At 35.7% G+C, this 18,303-nt stretch overlaps 3 protein-coding genes across 5 annotated transcripts in view; 2 read left to right on the top strand and 1 right to left on the bottom strand.

The window, feature by feature from the left end:
- The first annotated feature begins 137 nt into the window (after positions 1–137).
- adat3 (adenosine deaminase tRNA specific 3) lies at positions 138–3,381 on the top strand. Its single transcript, XM_079619930.1, has 2 exons — positions 138–302; positions 1,056–3,381. The coding sequence occupies exon 2, from the start codon at positions 1,085–1,087 to the stop codon at positions 2,087–2,089; it is 1,005 nt and encodes a 334-aa protein (XP_079476056.1). The 5' UTR covers positions 138–302; positions 1,056–1,084; the 3' UTR covers positions 2,090–3,381.
- ormdl1 (ORMDL sphingolipid biosynthesis regulator 1) lies at positions 2,740–9,583 on the bottom strand. Of its 2 annotated transcripts, none has more exons than XM_079619932.1 (4): positions 9,476–9,583; positions 7,190–7,372; positions 5,434–5,585; positions 2,740–4,023 (listed from the first exon to the last, which is right to left on the bottom strand). In XM_079619932.1, the coding sequence occupies exons 2-4, from the start codon at positions 7,361–7,363 to the stop codon at positions 3,888–3,890; spliced, it is 462 nt and encodes a 153-aa protein (XP_079476058.1). In that variant the 5' UTR covers positions 7,364–7,372; positions 9,476–9,583; the 3' UTR covers positions 2,740–3,887. The 2 variants fall into 2 exon arrangements, with proteins under 2 accessions (XP_079476058.1, XP_079476057.1); XM_079619931.1 differs by having other exon boundaries at positions 9,481–9,581.
- A 653-nt stretch (positions 9,584–10,236) lies between these two features.
- pms1 (PMS1 homolog 1, mismatch repair system component) overlaps positions 10,237–18,303 on the top strand; it is a 28,125-nt gene continuing 20,058 nt past the window's right edge. Inside the window, exons 1-6 of one of the 2 annotated variants that reach the window (XM_079618806.1) lie at positions 10,237–10,375; positions 10,541–10,682; positions 11,082–11,264; positions 11,646–11,748; positions 11,827–11,990; positions 14,777–14,893. In XM_079618806.1, the coding sequence (XP_079474932.1) occupies positions 10,551–10,682; positions 11,082–11,264; positions 11,646–11,748; positions 11,827–11,990; positions 14,777–14,893 (699 nt within the window). In that variant the 5' untranslated portion in view covers positions 10,237–10,375; positions 10,541–10,550. The remainder of the gene's footprint in view (positions 10,376–10,540; positions 10,683–11,081; positions 11,265–11,645; positions 11,749–11,826; positions 11,991–14,776; positions 14,894–18,303) is intronic. The other variant, XM_079618807.1, reaches the window with a different exon arrangement.

The following is an 18,303-nucleotide window of genomic DNA, read 5'->3' as shown; positions in this document are numbered from 1 at the left end:
ACTCAACATAGAAAAAAAATATGTCTATAGTTTATATAAAAATAAATAAATTTGAGTAATTTGGCAACGATGTTATAATTATTTTAAGTTCAAAATAAAGAGCAACACACAGGAACCATTATAGAGTGCTTGTTTCCAGTGGGCTAATAATACAGGAGGGATGAACACTCACATGGGAACATGCATGGGATGGGAAGGATGTTTTACACTGAATTAGATGAATTCTTCACACTTTGGCTGACATGAAATAGTTTGTTTGACTATTATTTGATATTTAACGTCCATTGCTTCCTTCAAATAAGGTAATGGTCTACCAGGCCCAAGTGTATGTCTAAATTCATATTCATATATTTTTGTGTTTTGGGGTAACGTTAGTTGGGCAAATGTCAATTAAAAAAAAATGTTTTCGGAGACAGTATATATATATATATATATATATATATATATATATATATATATATATATATATATATATATATATATTTATATATATATTAGGGCTGTCAAAAGATTAATCGTGATTAATCACATCCAAAATAAAAGTTTGTGTTTACATAATATATGTGTGTGTACTGTGTATAATTATTATGTATAAATCCACACACATTCATGTATATATTTAAGGAATAATTGCATTTATATACTGTATATACATTTATATAATTTATATTATATATAAATATTTTATATATAAATATAACAAATTTTTCATAAATATATACATGATTGTGTGTGTTTTTATATATATAAATAATTATACACAGTACACACACATATATTATGTAAACACAAACTTTTATTTTGGATGCGATTAATCGCGATTAATCTTTTGACAGCCCTAATATATATATATATATATATATATATATATATATATATATATATATATATATATATATATATATATAGGGTAACACATAAATGTAATAAATTATTACAATTTATTATCAATATATTAAACTAGTTTTCTGTTTTTTATTTATTTATATGAGGACATTTTCAATTGTGAGTCTCGCATGTGAACAACCTTTTACTCTCACATTCTGCTTCTACAGAATGCTATCCAGTAGATGAGTAGAAAAAGATGGAACCACAAGCCAAACGGAGGAAAGAAATGGACAAATGTGACACTTGGGATGTTCTTCCTGTTCTCTCCGATGAGAAGTCTCGGGACACTGAATTGTTGCCGGCCTACGCTGCACCCATCATCGAGAAAAGAGAAACATCTCGCCTGGTCAAAGAGCTTTCCCTGATCTACCCTCTACCCGGTCTGCAGCACATAAAAAGAGTGAGGGCTTGCAAAGACAAAAGCAGCCCTCATCCTTTAGAGGTCATTGTGTGCTTGACCAGGGATGTGGCCAAAGGAGTTATGCCTGCTGATCTGCTTCGCTCACAGTCTTTTGACTCCAGTGGTTTAGGTGAACCTTTCCTTGTTGAAATACCTGCCAATCCTCCACTGACCAGACCACAGTTCGAAAAAGCTAGTAAACACTGGCCTACGTCATTTCATGAGGACAAGCAAGTGACGTCTGCTCTGAGGGGCCAGTTGTTCACTGCCGATCAGAAAGCTAAAATGCAAGACTACATGACGGCAGCTGTCCAGGCTGCAAAATCAGGTCGGGAAATGGGAATGGATGCGGTGGGCGCTGTGATTGTTGACCCAGAATCTGAGCAGATTGTTGCAGTGGGTCACGACTGTAAGCGTGGCGCTCAGCCACTCCATCATGCTGTCATGGTCTGTATTGATCTTGTGGCCTGTGGGCAAGGAGGAGGTGCCTACAATTACGAGAAATATCCAGCCTGTCAATTTAGCAGCTCTGACTTCTTTAGGAATGGCTGCAATTCGAAAGAAACTGGTCAGCCTTACATCTGCACTGGATATGACCTGTACGTCACACGAGAGCCCTGTGTGATGTGCGCAATGGCTTTGGTCCACTCAAGAATCAACAGAGTGTTTTATGGAGCACCCTCTGCAGATGGTGCCTTGGGAACCAAGTATAAAATTCATTGCCAAAAAGATTTAAATCATCGCTTTGAAGTGTTTAAAGCTGTGATGCTGAATGCATGTGAGGCTTTACACAAAAAGTAAAAATTTTTTAGAAGTTGTCTTATTAGACAATATTAAAATTGACATTTTAATTTAGTTTTTTAACTCAATACAACAAATATGTTTTCTTAATAGGACCATAATAAAAATTATGGAAATAAAATTGGAATGTTGTCTACATTTAAATATTGTATTTGTTTTATCAGACCAAGGAATGTCCTAAATTTGTATACTGTTCACACACACACACACACACACACACACACACACACACACACACACACACACTGTTCAAAAGTTACAAAAAAATCTTGAATTCGAAATAGAATAAAATTCTAAATAAAATATTAAGCAGCATAAGTTTTCAACACTGATAATAATAAGTAATGTTTCTTGAGCAGCAAATCAGCATATTAGAATGATTTCTGAAGGATCATGTGACACTGAAGATTAGAGTAATGATGCTGAAGGTTTTTCAGCTACTTTGCATCACAGGAATAAAATACATTTTAAAATTCATTAACCTATAAAACAGTTATTTTAAATAGTAATATCTCACAATATTACCATATGTTTGATCAAATAAATGCAGCATGAGTGAACATAATACAAAAACATCTAACAAATATTACCGACCTCAAATATTTGAACAGTAGTGCGTGTTCTATAATTTTTAGTAAAAGTGAACAACAGGGTTTCTAATACTTTTATTTGTTTGCAGCATGTAATACAACACATACTATGTTCATACCTTTTCTCAAAACAAAAGGACAAAACAATTGGCACAGTTGAGCCTTCAGATAATGTCAAAAGACAAGAAAATGGAAGGATTCAAATAGTTTAATGGGTCTATGTTACAGTTGATCAACTTCAATAACCGTGACACAGAAGAGAGCAAAGAAACATGACGGTTTGCTGAAGCTTGGTAATGATCCAGAGTTTTACAATCACAAACGGAAATGGAGTTAAGAGTCAACATGAAACTTTTTGTAATGCAATGTATTTCTGATTCAAACAGAAGATAAAACAACGTAGGGAAGAACTTGATGTTGGGGCGGATGAAGCGGTTAAAACATTACAAAGAAATGTTCTTTGAAATAATGTGCACTGATAAACTGTGCAAAAATGAGTCCAGAAACGTGTATTAAGAAAGTAAACAAGTTGTATCTTTAGTTTCATGTTGACCTTAATGAACGTCAAAGTACTTAAAAGCCTAAACTCTAAAGTTTTGTTAATGTTAATATTTTTTCATTGTCACTCATAAACCCTACGACATTAACCAAACAAAACTATACATAATATTGTGACTGAATAAATATTTTTCAGGAAATCATGCAAACTGAGTTTTTATTTGTCTCCGAAGCAATGATAACATCAACAAAACTCAAGAAATAGCAGAAAGGTTTCATGGCTTTCAAATGATTTTAAAAACACATGGCATTATTTAAGAATGTATTTAGAAATGTGAAGTGACGCTAAAAGCATTAATCTATCTTAGTGTATCAGTGTTGTGAGCACATTCGAACAAACAAAAACTAATTAACAAAGAAAAAAAATCTTTAACCATGAAACCTGGGCCAGCCCAGATCCACAAGGATCACAAAACAACTAACAAAAACACATTAAATATCTTAAGTTATTAATGCTTGTGGAATTGTCCTCCTCCTAACATATCCCTACAACAATTTCTCAAGATATATCAAACAAAGAGGCTCACAATTACACAGACTGTACAAAACTGCTAAGTGTACACAACTGCGGTACAAAGTACAAAGGGTTATCTCCTCTCCCATACTGGGCAACAGCTCTGAGTTGGTCTGCGCCCTCTGAACACTGGGCTTTAATACTTGTTTATTCCAAAGATCCTGACTCCATGGAGTTGTGGCAGTTTTGGGATGAGAACACTCAAAAGCGAAGCTGTGTTTATCACAAAATGTGCTGTGTCGTATTTTGTGTAAAAGCTGGCGAGAAAATATCTGCGAATAGAAAAGACAAACAAGTGTTATATTTAAAAATCGGTACAGGCCCTTAAAGTGCTCCTATTATGCCATTTTAAAGCTTCCTAATTTTGTTTTCGGAGTCTACTACAATAGGTTTACATGCATCCAAGGTCAAAAACACTTTAATTTTCTCATAATATACATTGCAGAATCACCTCTCTTCTTACAGTGTCTGAAATGGTTCGATAAAGGATTCAGTCTCTCTAAACCCCTCCTTCCCTACTCTGCTCTGATTGGTCAGATGGCTCAGTCTGTTGTGATTGGTTTATCGCTCATCAGAAATGAAACGCCATTACCATATCTTCAAAATAGTCGGGTCACTGTTCTTTTCACTCTGCACGACTATCTAGGGCAACATTTAGTTGCTGGTGTGTGCAAACTGCATGATGGATCGGCGCCAGGAGGTTTCACACTGCATGACTCAACAAAAGAAAGAATCGCAGACAACTTCTGTCCGCAAACTAAGTTTCACAACCAAACGCACGCGAGAAGTGATAAGGAAATAATGCAAGATCACGTATGCGTGAGACCGGAGTTCTCGCACGAGACTGAAATTGTAATTAAAAATGATAGCCTGCAAGAAGATTGCCATTCCAAATTGTGCGCTTATTTGCAGCGAAAAGGAGAAAGAGAAAAAAAGATTATTCAATTTTGCAATGTTGCGCTTTGTTTCTGTTTGATATAATTGTAAATATATCTATTAAAATACTGATATTATGGTCTATATCTCCTCACTGAACATCCCGCTGCCCTGTTTCTTGCTCTCTCATTGGCTGTAGGTCATCGCCGATGTAGTTTTCAGTCAGAACACTTTCACAAAGCAGGATTTTGAATCGCCGACAGGTCCAGATATTTAGCATGGCAAATATCTCACGGGCTCCGGCGACTCATCATAGATTCGCTCAGATCGCGTCTTTGATAACTCACACTGCGTGATTGTCACCCACGTGAACGAGCACCGATTTGCCTATGATTTCGGGGCATTTGTCGGCAATCTCACAAAACCTGTCGGCGAGCGAAAATCGTTCAGTGTGAACTCGGCATAAGAGGCCTCCGCTACAACTACATTGTTTGAGGTTGGGACAAAGTAACGTTGATCGTGGACAACCAATGAAGACCATAGGCTGGCTTTATGCAAATTTGTTACAAACCTATGTATGACTCGTTTCAGACAGTTCAGAATCAGTTCTTTCTGTATATAACTTCATTTGTAGTGCAGCTTTAATACACACTACGTGAAAAGTAAAAATTCGTAAACAATTTTTTCAAAAATTTCAAGTAAAAAATACGTGAAAATTATAATATTTACTAAAACACATTTCATTTTTTTTTGTTTCCTAAGGGGATATTTAGTTCAAAATGTTGCATAAAATTACAAACACTTACAAAATGATTGGTGAGATTGTAAAGAATTTTCTAGATGATGTGAACTGCACGCCGTAGTCCAGCTGTTCCCAGTGTGTGAGAAGTCTGGCCTTGCCCTGGTCTGGAGTTTCAAATGGTGTGCCTTTCACTGCATGCATAAACACGTACATACCCTGCGGGAAGACAGAAAGATGATCCAAATGACATGGATAGACATTCTCAAAGTTTATAACAATTGGATCTCTTAATATTAAACTGAAAGCGATAGATGAAGTCAGAATGTTTCTTCTGTTTTTAACCATACAATAAAAATCAAAGAGGTCCAAAACAGCATTTCATTGACTTTCACTGTATGGAAAAAAAACATTTGGATTTGGAAGAAACGGCAAACATTTTTTCAAAAGATCTTTTTTTTTGGATTTCACAGAAGAAACATAGTTTGGAAAAACAAGTGGGTGAGTAAAAAATACTTTTTGGTTGAAAAAGTTTCCCATTCTACTCAACATTTTGACAAGTCAAGAACATAAAGTACTTTAGCCAGTTTTATTTTAGTATCATTGAGACACTATTGTAGTTTTTGTTATTAGTTTTAATTTTTATATTTTTTTTATGTCTATATAGTTTATGATTTTTTAAATTCCAGTTCTAGCTGATTTTTTATAATTTTAGTTCACGTTTATTTTATTGTTATAAGTAACAATTTTTTAAAATGGTTTTAGTTAACTATAATAACCCTGACTTTAGCCAGTCTCAAAACATATCTTTGCAAATGAGATTTGAGAAAAAATAAATATGAACTAAATTGGGGTCTTTTCTTTGTGGAAACTTTTGGCTTCAGGAGACTTGGAATAAAGACTTTAGATCATCCCTCCCTCCTTTAAACCCGGGACACAACCTGGGACGAAACCTGAGACGAAAGCTGACTGTGTTGTCGCCTCTCGTCAGCTGAGTCTCAACCAAAAAACTGTGCTTGAACACACCAAAAGGCGAATGTCAACTAGCACTTGCATTCTGCGCCTGCATGCAAGTAAATATCTGCTCATATCAGCAGGCATCAAGAGTCTATTTTCATCATTGAAATAGGGAAACCAAAACTAAGACTGCAGATATACAAACCGTAAACAAAGCAGCACTTGCTTACCATTTTGAATATCAATCACACAGATCAGTTTCTTAATTCCAGTCAGCTTTTGTAATTATGAAAATATTAGTGCATTCGATTGCTCAGGTAAGATGACATAAAATTACAGCCTTCTGTCTGTACCGTCTTGACTTCTTTGCTCCCTTTCATCACTTTTGCTATTATTCTCATGTACTGACTCGCTCGCTAAGCTGAACAGCCAATCAGAGTTCTCTCTCTCTCTCACTGACAAAAAAAATAACCTGATGGCATCCGACTAGAGTAAACGATGCGGAACACACCGGAAAAACTAAACCATCGGCTTAGTGTGTCCCGGGCTTAAGAAGCATACGTAAAAAAATTGTCTACCAATTCAGGACATTACAGTATCCCTATGAATAGCTTCTCTCTTTAATTGTGGTACAAGTTTTCATACATCATGATGTGCCAGAGAGCTTAAACTTAGTCAGTGATGTCATTCTGTTGACCTTGAATCTTTGTGCAAGCGAGTCCTTACATAATGCCACACAGACTACTAAGGAAGCATCAATTGTCGAGACTCCAACTGGCCGCAGGGCACTGCTGAGAAAATGACAACCCATAGACAAGCGAACACAACGGGACATAACAAAGGATTATTCAACAGAGAACACTTACAAAATTGTGAATAACATTTGTGAGGGTCCACACAACAGGAACACTGAAGAAGGGAATGCTCAACAGTACAATGTGAAGCATTCCTACGCCGAGCGCATATGTCAGCCATATCCCCCGACTGTTCATCACGCGGGTGTTTGGGTTCACTTCACTGTGGGCCACGCCGACGTTCATCTTGTTTTTCTGTCAATAGACCAAAAAACACAATCAAAAACACAGACAGCAGTGCAAAATGTTAAAAGGGAAATTGCAAGTCAAATAATACAATAATTATGGATAGTATAAAAATCTGTAGCCTATATGAAATGTAAAAAGAAATAAAATGTGACCCTGAACCACAAAACCAGTCACAAGATTTAAATATCATCTGAAAGCTGAATAAATAAGCTTTCCGTTGATGTATGGTTTGTTAGGATAGGACAATATTTAATCGAGATACAAAATATCTTCATGGAACATGATCTTTACTTAATATCCTAATGGTTTTTGGCATAAAAGAAATATCGATAATTTTGACCCATACAATGTATTGTTTGCTATTGCCACAAATATAGCCGTGCGACTTGTGACTGGTTTTTAGATCCAGGGTCACAAATAATTAAACAAAGAAATAAAATTAGCAATAATTGTATAAATAATTTCCAAAATTAATTTTATTTACAGATTTTTTTTTTTTATTAAAAAAAAACATAAAAATATTCAGCTGATCAATGAATTAACTGACTGTATTGATGAGGTGTGTTGCGATTAAGTGTTTCTGTTTCAACGCTTCAACATAACTAAACAGTCCATGTTGTTAAAAGCGCTATATAAATGAAGGTGACTTGACTAACAGTTACATGTCAGTGTTTGTAAATGTTTAAACAGAATCTAACTAGCAGAAGTCTAGTTATTTATACAGGAGTCTAATCGTTTAATAAGAATGAAATAAGATCTGAAACGGTCAATTCAAGTTACAAAATATAAACTATTCAAATGAATGATCATTAATGCACTACTACAATCTAGGTGATCGTTTTGAAGCAACTGCTAGTTTTCTCCAGATTTGGGGTGTTGTTAAATGGTCCGCAATTGTTATTTTATTGTTTGAATTTGAAAAGTACTAGTTAAGAGTAGAAGCTGTCTTACAGTCAGAATGAGGTCTCGTCTATATGCCAACAAAGCATGTTCACAAACTTACAATGGGGTGATTCTTCATAGTACTTTGCCCTAATGCATTACTGTTCATGCCTTCTACGCTTATTCAAATAATTCGCAACAGTTCAGTTTTTCTCTGAAAGAGCAAAGAAGGTAGAAGTGACATTTCATGGCATGTTTGGTTTATCGGTCACAGTAAACAGTTTAGGCAGCTGTTCGAAAGTCAAAGTTCAATGTTGCCTAATATTCAGTGTATTTGTTTTGTTGATTCGCTTATCTCAAGATTTCTCACTAAAATTATTTCATTCACTCATACTGGTTTCTACTTAGCAAGTCTGTTGCTTTGTATATATATATATATATATATATATATATATATATATATATATATATATATATATATATATATATGTTTCAATTAAAGAAAAGATCCACATCAAAATGCCAACATTTATTTTTATGTCATTATTATTATCATGAAACAAATAAATGCAATAAAAGCAAAACAGACTGAGATCAAAGGCTGAAGTCCAGCTACTCTTAATCATGCAAACATCTGTCAATAACCACTAAAATGATCCTTCCCAAAATATGAATAACTCTTTGATTGTGTAAGAAAGTGTAGTATGTTAATATCCCTTAAGACAACAACACAGCTGAGAGGAAGTGAATTGAATAGACATTGCTCAGCTTCATGCAAACAATATAGACAACCTGCATTTATTTAAAAATTCTTAAATATTAGACATAGATTAATGTTGGCTTTCTCAAAAGCAGCTGCAGTAAACAAGTCCATGACACAGATTGAGTTAGCAGCACAGCTACATGACAAAACACTGTCTTATTCCTGCACAGCTCACTGTCTTCTCTCCTTTAACCACTTAAATACCACTCTTTAAATACGCTTATCATCCTGCCTGTACTATGCTAGCAAGTTGTTTTGGGGTTTGCGCATGAGCAATGCTCTTTATTTAGCATAAACTGCTTTCATAACAAACACCAGTTGCTTTTGTTTAACTCTACTTCCATTAAACACTGCAAACATCAATTAAAGCTATTCAATCGCCCCATTATCGCCGGATTTTGGCATTTTTGGTTTCAGAGTAGCGACTCGAATGACTTGGTTTCATAAGAGATGAGTAACGGTACCTTACGTGCGTTCGGGTGAAGCAGGCTGGAGCGCTGCCGGCCTCCGCTGCGCGCACTGTGGGCTGACTCACCGCACACACACCACACTAGCACACACAGGCTATCGCAGCTAACGGGATTAGGACAGCAAATCTCGCGAGATTGACGCCCCACGCCCACTAAAGGCGTAATGTTTACAATGCTATTTACGGAAATAATCTCAAATCCTAATTTTATGATTATTGGATAAAAATGTGGTTTACTATTAGTGAGTCAGTTGTTTAAAATTGTGGGATTTTATTCGACCATTTTCAAATAATTTAATATACGTAAAAGGCTAATACTAGAGATTACTAGAGATAGAGAGATAGAGATTTTTAAATGCTTTTTAAAGGTAGGAACCATAATCCACCGTTGTCTTTCTGTGCATTAAACTGCTGTCTGAAATAAAAACTGCTGGTTCTGTCGCCACAATTTCTTACTGTAGAAATTCCATAATTACAACAGACATATTTTTTTGTTACTATAAATATGTTAAATATATGTATGTTGATGAATGCATAGTTAAAAATGTATTATGATTTCTTTATAAATTCTACATCTGTAAACGCAACAACTGTAAGCCTCTCCAAATATTTGTAAAGACAGAATATCTACAAATATGTCGAACACAAATAAAAAGAAATAAAAAAAATACAAAAAATGTGCTCTAGCTATGACATCTACATTTATTTGTTTAAGCAATATAAAAATATAAAACATACGACAAAGAGAGAACATCCAATCAATGCAGAGAATAACAATGACGTCATTTAGGCGCCAGTTGAGCCATATCCGACCGTATCCGACGTGACTGGAGTTGGAAACGTGGGTTATGAATTTATTGGATCTATTTTAACGGATTATTTCATTTTATACGAAGTAAGCTATCATATATTTGTCCATTTAATAGTTTAACGTACCATAATGATATTAATGTCACTGTTGATCTGATATGTGTTATTTTATAATTCATGCAGTCCGAAGTAGTTTGTGTCTGACTTAACTTAAGCAAGTGTATGACCATTGTTGTCACTTTCTTCTTAGGGAGCACAAAATGAAGGCGCTTCCACCTGAGACTGTGCGTCTGTTGTGCAGCTCTCAGGTTATAACATCTGTCCTGAATGTTGTCAAGGAACTGACTGAAAATTCACTCGATGCTGGTTCTTCAAGCCTTGAAGTTAAACTGGTAAATTCACGTTGAATATACTAACATACTGACCAGATAGTGGGGTAATTGGCATGGAAACATGCAGCATATTTGTCTAATATCTCTCTTTACAATTCAAAGTGTGACCTACCTGTCAGTCACCTGAATTGGGGTACCAATTGGGTACTACTAGTTTAACTCTGGTAGCAACAGATACAGGAACAATTACTTTGAGGTGCATTTTAAAGCATGGGGGATCCCCTAAAATGTATTAGAACACTTATCATTTGAATTTTTTTCATGTCATTGAATTGACAGATCCAAACAAAGAAAATGTTTTTTTCTTCTTCTAATGCAATGACTTTTTATACATTTCTAAGGGCTAAATATGTTTGTGTGCACTGTGCTAAATCGATGTTAATGTTCCCTTGCGATCAGGAGAATTATGGATTGGATCGCATTGAAGTCAGAGATAATGGTTCTGGAATCAAAGCTACTGATGTTCCTGTGATGGCTGTACAACACTACACATCTAAAATCTCCTGCCACGAAGACCTGGAGCACCTAGAGTCTTACGGCTTCAGAGGAGAAGCTCTGGCATCTATATGCGCTATCTCAGAGGTTGCATCTCACTAGGTTTTGTTGTTTTAGTTTGAGATGCACTGATATTAAACCTGACAGATAATATAAACAATTATTTTCATGTTATGGCTGAGATTAAAATTCTATACCATTATGGCAATGTGTATATATACAAAAAAAATATATGCAGGATTAGGCAGAAATATGTGCATAATTATGAAATATCCAGTATCTGCTGGTATTCACATTCACATTGTTTGACACTGATATATAAAAAAAAAATGCTAATATTGGCATTTTATAACTGATATGGCACTGAAATATCGTGCATCTCCAATGAGCCCATGATAGTCATTTAATCAGTGAATTACAAATGTTGAACATGTTTCCTCTGTAATTGACCTTTCCTTCACCTTCCAGGTGGTCATCACTACCAAAACCGCAGATGATGATTTTAGCATTCAATATTCAGTCGATCACAACGGACAGATTGTCCTTCAAAAGCCATCACACCTTGGCGAGGGTATGCGTCTGTTACTGCATTTATTTAATATTCTTGATTTATGGGAACAGACTGCTTCTAACATACCTTTTCCCTCAGGCACCAGTGTGTGTGCAGCAAATCTGTTCAAGAACCTCCCTGTCAGACGGCAGTATTATTCCAACACCAAGAAATGCAAAGAGGAACTGAAGAGGGTCCAGAACTTACTCATGGCCTATGCTGTTATTAAGCCTGAGTTAAGGATCACGTTGAGCCACAACAAGGTATGGTACTGGCAGCTGCCATGTGGTTTACATTTTCAACTTTCTTTCTTTAGTGTGTAATGTTGCGGTTTGAGCATGAAAAAAATCTGCAAAGCACAAAGTCCACTCCAAATGAAGTTAATCTCTATATCAGTAAGCACTGTCTATAAACTCAGGGACAAGGCCTGGTTGAGTCGCATTAGTAGTCTGTTAAAACTCGGTTGACCAATCGGAACACACCTGCCGACCAATCAGAGTGCACTGCACTTTTCTGAAGGAGGAGCTTAATAGAGACAGGAATTCAACAGAGCGTTACTGACAGACTGGGAAGAGAGGTGCTGCAATAATGTACAATATTTGAAAAAATTGTGTGCTTTTTGAACATTCAAGCATGAAAACTTATTCTAATAGGTCAATCAGCTCCCTAGGTCGTGAATCATTATATCTCATACACAAATTCATGCACTGTTAAGGACCTTCGACATGGCAATGTCCTCAATGTACAACATGACTAATTGACTATTCACTACTGGTATTTATGAACAACAGCAGCACATAAATCTTTTTGATAAATAAATAAATACTTTGATTGTTACGTATCCCTGCAACATTTCAGCCATAAATGTTAGCTACATTACTTGTCTTGCAATGTGTTTATGCTGAAATATAATCGATTGTTTTTATAAAAATATCTATTGCGTGTCGTCATGTGTGGTGAGTTTGCTCGCGCGATTAATGTTTTACTCTTTAGAACTTCTGGTAAGGGAACACAGTGAGTTAACATAAACTCAAAATGAGTTAACATAACGTATACCTCTAACATAAACATAAAGGACTTTTTAGGGAACGAGCGTTCCAGTGCACTGGAAGGATTTTGTGATTGAGGCTGCCTTAAAATGGCTGACTCCCTGGTCAGTGCCCTGACTACTGAACTAGGGAGCTGATTCACCCTTTGTAAAAGGGCATAATAGGTCCCCTCTTGCAGTGGGCTCCAAAAAGTCTGAGAACACATAAAAAATCTGTAAATAAAATGAATATTTTTAAGATAGGCTATTTTAGTTGTTATATAAAGACAAACTACCATTAAAAAGTTAGGGGGCCATAAAATATGTTGAAAGAAGTCTTTCTTACATGAAAGAATGCTTACCAAGACTGCATTTATTAGATCAAAAAAATATAACATTGTTAAATATTACAATTTGAAAACCTTCTATTCTTATACCTTCTATTCAAAGCTGAATTTTCAGCATCATTACTCCAGTCTTCAGTGTCTCATGATCCTTCAGAAATCATTCTAATATGTTTATTTGGTGGCTCAATAAACATTTCTTATTATTGCTTAATATTTTTGTGGAAACCGTGATGCATTTTTTCAGGATTCTTTGAAGTTTAAAAGAACAGCATTTGTTTGACAAACTTTTTGTAAAAAATATAAATGTATTTACTGTCACTCTTGATCAGTTTAATAAATCCTTGGAGAACACAAATCTTAATTTCTTTAAAAAGTCTAGCTGACCCCAAACTTTTAAACTGTAGTGTATATTTGACCACAAGGTGGCCTCACACATCAACAAATAATGCGGTATTACTCTCTAGGGTTTTACCCACATTTAGTGACATTTAACCATCACACGGCATGATATCAGTTGTAACGTTAATTAAAGCTTATGTAACTTGTTTATTGCTTTGGTTTTTCACTACGTTTTTGACTCTGCTCCCTCGTTGCAGCTACAATCTTATGTTTTAAATCCTCATATTAATCAGCAAAGATAAGGCATTTTAGCATGAAATTCTAATAAATAGGTGTATAGTTGTAATATAATGCTATTTATTTTATTGTTTTGATGCTCACAACCCATTTAAATTATTTTGGAAAACTCATAATTAATAATGAAGTTGGCCCCTCATTCGATAACCCGTGCATGTTATGATGACAGCCTGGACATTTCCAGCATTTAGACATGTTTTGAGTGCCATCAATTAGAACGTAACCTGGGAAAGTGGACATTTCGCCTGCTTCTTGTCCAAAATTAGCAATGCAACCGCAGGATGAACCACTAAGCCTTTGAATCTCACACTGCCACATGATCCTAAAGTAACAAGCTAAGTGGTATAAGTTCTCCGAGTGTTTTCGCAAGTCCACTAACAGCCTGGCCTCATGATAGCGTACGCATCTGGCCTTGCTCGGCGAGACCTCGCGTACCTGTCATTAAATTCATATCATTCAGGTTGTAGATCATCGGGAGATGGCCATACACTCATTTCATGCCATCAGCACTTCCAGGCATATCTCGTATCACAAACTTTGCACTTCGCCCTGCATTGGGTTTCATGACTTCTCGAAAAGCTGTTTACTAGTCTGATCTCTTTACAGTCACCAAATTGTATAATTCATAGCAGAGATGTGAGCTGCGGACTGCATGCTTTCAGAAATCAACACCTTGGTTATATATACTTGCATGTGGAAGTGCCAACGACAGGCAAACGCACGGGTGTGAAAATATATGCGTAACTGCGCTCCGCACGTTGAAATGACATTTGTGCAAGTAGCATGTTTGCTTGACGCTGCCAAGTCTTCATAACATAAAGCGCCTTTTAATGAAAAGTAGTCGGTTTGAGATTTATCCATGCGGTTGCCTGCAGTTCTCCCTTGATTTCGTAATATCCAAACATTTCCCAAAGTATAATTGTTTATTGTGAAGACTTGATTGGTGGCTAATGGCTGTTTGCGAGCATGCAATCCCACAGGTGGTCTTATTTTAGGATGACCGAAAAATAACTTGACCCGTTTTGCTGTGTTGCTACAGGCTGTGGTCTGGCAGAAATCCAGGGTGTCGGATCACCGAACTGCCCTCATGGCCGTGCTCGGAGCGGCCTCCGTAGCCAACATGCTCCCCGTCCAGCATCACCAGGAGCAACCAGAGGTCAGTGAAGCGCTGAGAAAACACGGACATATTTATCGGTTTCAGCGTGAGCAGTAGGGCTCCACAGATGCACCAGCTCTGGAGCTGCCATGACGGTTTGCGATAGGAAAGTGTTTTTTATGCACAAAAACAGGAATGTTCTTCAAGGTTCAAACAATCAGGGTTCATTTAAAATGCATGTGCAAAGTCATAGCTTGAACCGACTTTAAACATCCCTGCACTTCTGTCAGGTTGCTAAACCCAAAGACTCGTGTAACAACTTAATTCCGAACGGCTTTCCTCTCCCTGGAGAGCTGTTTCTCTTTTTCCTGGTTGTACATTCCGCAGCGATGACTTTTTGCATGAATGACTCAGCATTCTTACCCAGGTTATACCTTTCATAATGCCTTTTAATTTTCACGGTAGGATTCAAATTTCTAGTTAATATTTGATCTGTATGCATACAAATACTGTGGCCCCAAAGAGTATCAGGACACTTTTGCACACCTGACTTCACACATACACATTTTTGAATGTCATTGCATCAATGTCAAAATATCAAACCAAAATTAGAGGTCAATTCTCCTCAAGCTCACACAGGTGTCCTAGTTCATTACACAAACTTCGAACATGATCCAGTACTTTTTAACAATGAGTAAGTCTCCAAATACTTTTTGTCTTCACTTTGACCAATAAATATATTAACTAATTTTAAACCAAACATTTTGTTTGTGTTTGATAAATGTATTTTTTCCTGTCATTTCTTTAAAATAAATGCCACTTGGTTTGATTTTTTTGTTTGTTATCAAATGCAACTACTTTTTAAGGTTGACTTAAGTGTACAAATACTATTTATGGGAATACTTTACAGTAAGGTTTCATTGGGTAACATTAGTTAATACATTCACTAACATTAACTAACAATGAGCAATGCATTTGTTACAGTATTTATTAACCTTTGTTAACACTAGTTAATGCAAATACAACTTTGGTAGTTCATATAAACTCAGGCCCATTTAATAATATTAACATGTACCTTTAACTTTAATATTATATTAGTAGGCTAAATGTTGAAATTACCATTAATTAAGATTAATAAATGCTTTAGAATTATTTTTAATTGTTAGTTCATGTTATGAAATAGAACCTTATTGTAAAGTGTTATCTTCACTTTGAGAAATAAATCTAATGTTACAGTCTTTCACCCAACAATCTTTTTGTATTTGTGCTATTTTTTTCTTTAATATAAAGGGCTCTTTGGTTTGATATTTTGCTCTCTAATGCAACTATTTTCATACATTTTCTGTGCGACTTAAGTGTCTAAATACTTTTTGGGGCTACTACTGTGTATATTTTGAGAGCTAAAATAGTGTTATTTTAATCATAAAGGCTGTAGAATTACACATCCTGAAAGGCTATGTGTCTTTGGAAGACCATATACTGTCATGCGCCGTTTACCTCGCAAGCGGTCAGTGACGGATCATGTTACAGTGTCAGCAGTGGACCTATGGACTGAATGCGGCAAACTTTGCGACAAATGCAGCAGTGAATTAAAGGAGCCTTCAGGGACTGCAATGTACGCGGTGAAAGGGCCTCAGAGGGACATAACCTGCCTGTGTTGGCCTGAGGCCACAATCCAACTGCTCTGGCATGGATTTAATACACTGCTACAAATGCAACGAGCAAGCGCTTGTTCAAGCAATAAGATGTGTGATCTAGTATTATGCATTGCAAAAACCATGTGCTTGATTTAGTCCAGTTTAGTGACATTTCTCTCACAAAGATACATAGGAAGATTTAGTGTTTGCTGCAGCAGTGGAGTGTGTGCTGCATGTGTTTGCTGCAGGTGTAACCTGCTCACTGCATGCAGTGCTTCTCAACACTAATCCTGCTCGACTAATCTTGAACATTTCTGGGTCGCTCCTATTATGCAGTATATTTGCAAAAACATTCCCATTCTTTATCGGATTATCATATAAATTGGGAATCGTATTAGTTATTTTATTGCAGTGTCACAATAAAGTGAACTCTGCGACTTTGTTATAATTTCACTACTTAGATTTGTGTGTTGTCACTTTTGCCACGTTTTTCAAATATTTTAAACATGGAAATCATATTATTTAGTGTCTTTTTTCACAATCATAATTTTGCTACTTGGATTGGGGCGGATGTTGCCATTTTTTTATGTCTTTAGGTGGTATACCTCTAACAATAAATTTCTTCCCATTTTTTTAAATCAATTATTTCAAGCAAAAAAGATAGTTTCTTCTAAATTATATTTTATTAAAATTGGTAATACATTCTCTAAAGTTTAGTCTAAACTGTTTTTTGTCCTCAATTTCATTTTTCATTCTGTTTGTCTTTTGTAACATCACAAAACTATTGCAACTAACAAAAGCCAGTTCCTCAACATTTTCCTCCAGGAAATGCATCATTTACTGCACACAAACATACTGTTTGTTAACAATGGGTCTGATAAACATCTATTATGTTTTGTGGTATTAGTTGGTTTATCACTCCAACGTCTTAAGGAAGATAACTATAACAATAACGATAAAATTATTCCAACTTTTCTCTGCCGTTATTGCTATAGCTGTGGTGTGAACTCTGCTATTCTTTAATATTGAGAGATTTTTAGAACTATAGGCCTATAGTTATCTTTAGAGTTATCGTCCTTGGTGTGAACGGGTCTTTACACACATGATGTACAGTTAGTCTAAGCCGTTCATTAATTTGAACGTGGCAGCTATTATGGAAGTGGCTTGATGCAGCGCAAGAGATGCTGATAACTTAGCATTAAAGTTTGACAGCACTTTTTACTGTCACGTGACGTAACAAATCTGGATTCACAGGTAAAATCAAATGAATTGCTAATTACAACATTGAAATAATAATGTAAAGTCTGTACAAATACTAGAAATCGTGAAATAATGGAAATAATTGGGAATCATGTAGCAAACGGTACACATTTTAATGATCTATTACAACTTTTGTGTGGTTTTAGTCGCTTGGCTGTTTCCTTATAAAGTTCCAGAAATTCGTTAAGTTTTTCGTCAGGTGTGTGATGGTCTTTTTAAATATAATATCATCACTTTGCTGTCTTGCCGCCAGCCAATCGCTGCATTGCCGATCATGGTTTTGAGTATTGAAATATCTGCCCTTTCCAATGAACACAAGAACGTGCAGTAATCTAAAATAACTTAATCCAGACATTTTTATCAAATCCGCAAATTCGCTTGAAGAACCAAATTAGCCAGAGCTCTGTTATCACGATTAGAAGATCTGGCATCGGTCAAATCATCTCCAATGTATTAAGCGAGGTACAAAGAATGGATGTACATTTTTTTATTTTTTTTTATTTTTTTTATTCATTATACATATACATGTACCAAAAAAAACAAAAACATAAAAAGAAAACAAACAGAGCAAAA

The sequence above is a fragment of the Phoxinus phoxinus genome (assembly GCF_949152265.1).
Source record: "Phoxinus phoxinus genome assembly, chromosome: 7".
In the NCBI taxonomy this organism is placed as follows: Eukaryota; Metazoa; Chordata; class Actinopteri; order Cypriniformes; family Leuciscidae; genus Phoxinus; species Phoxinus phoxinus.
The sequence above is the reverse complement of the archived record's forward strand: the minus strand, read 5'-3'. Positions and strand labels throughout refer to the sequence as shown.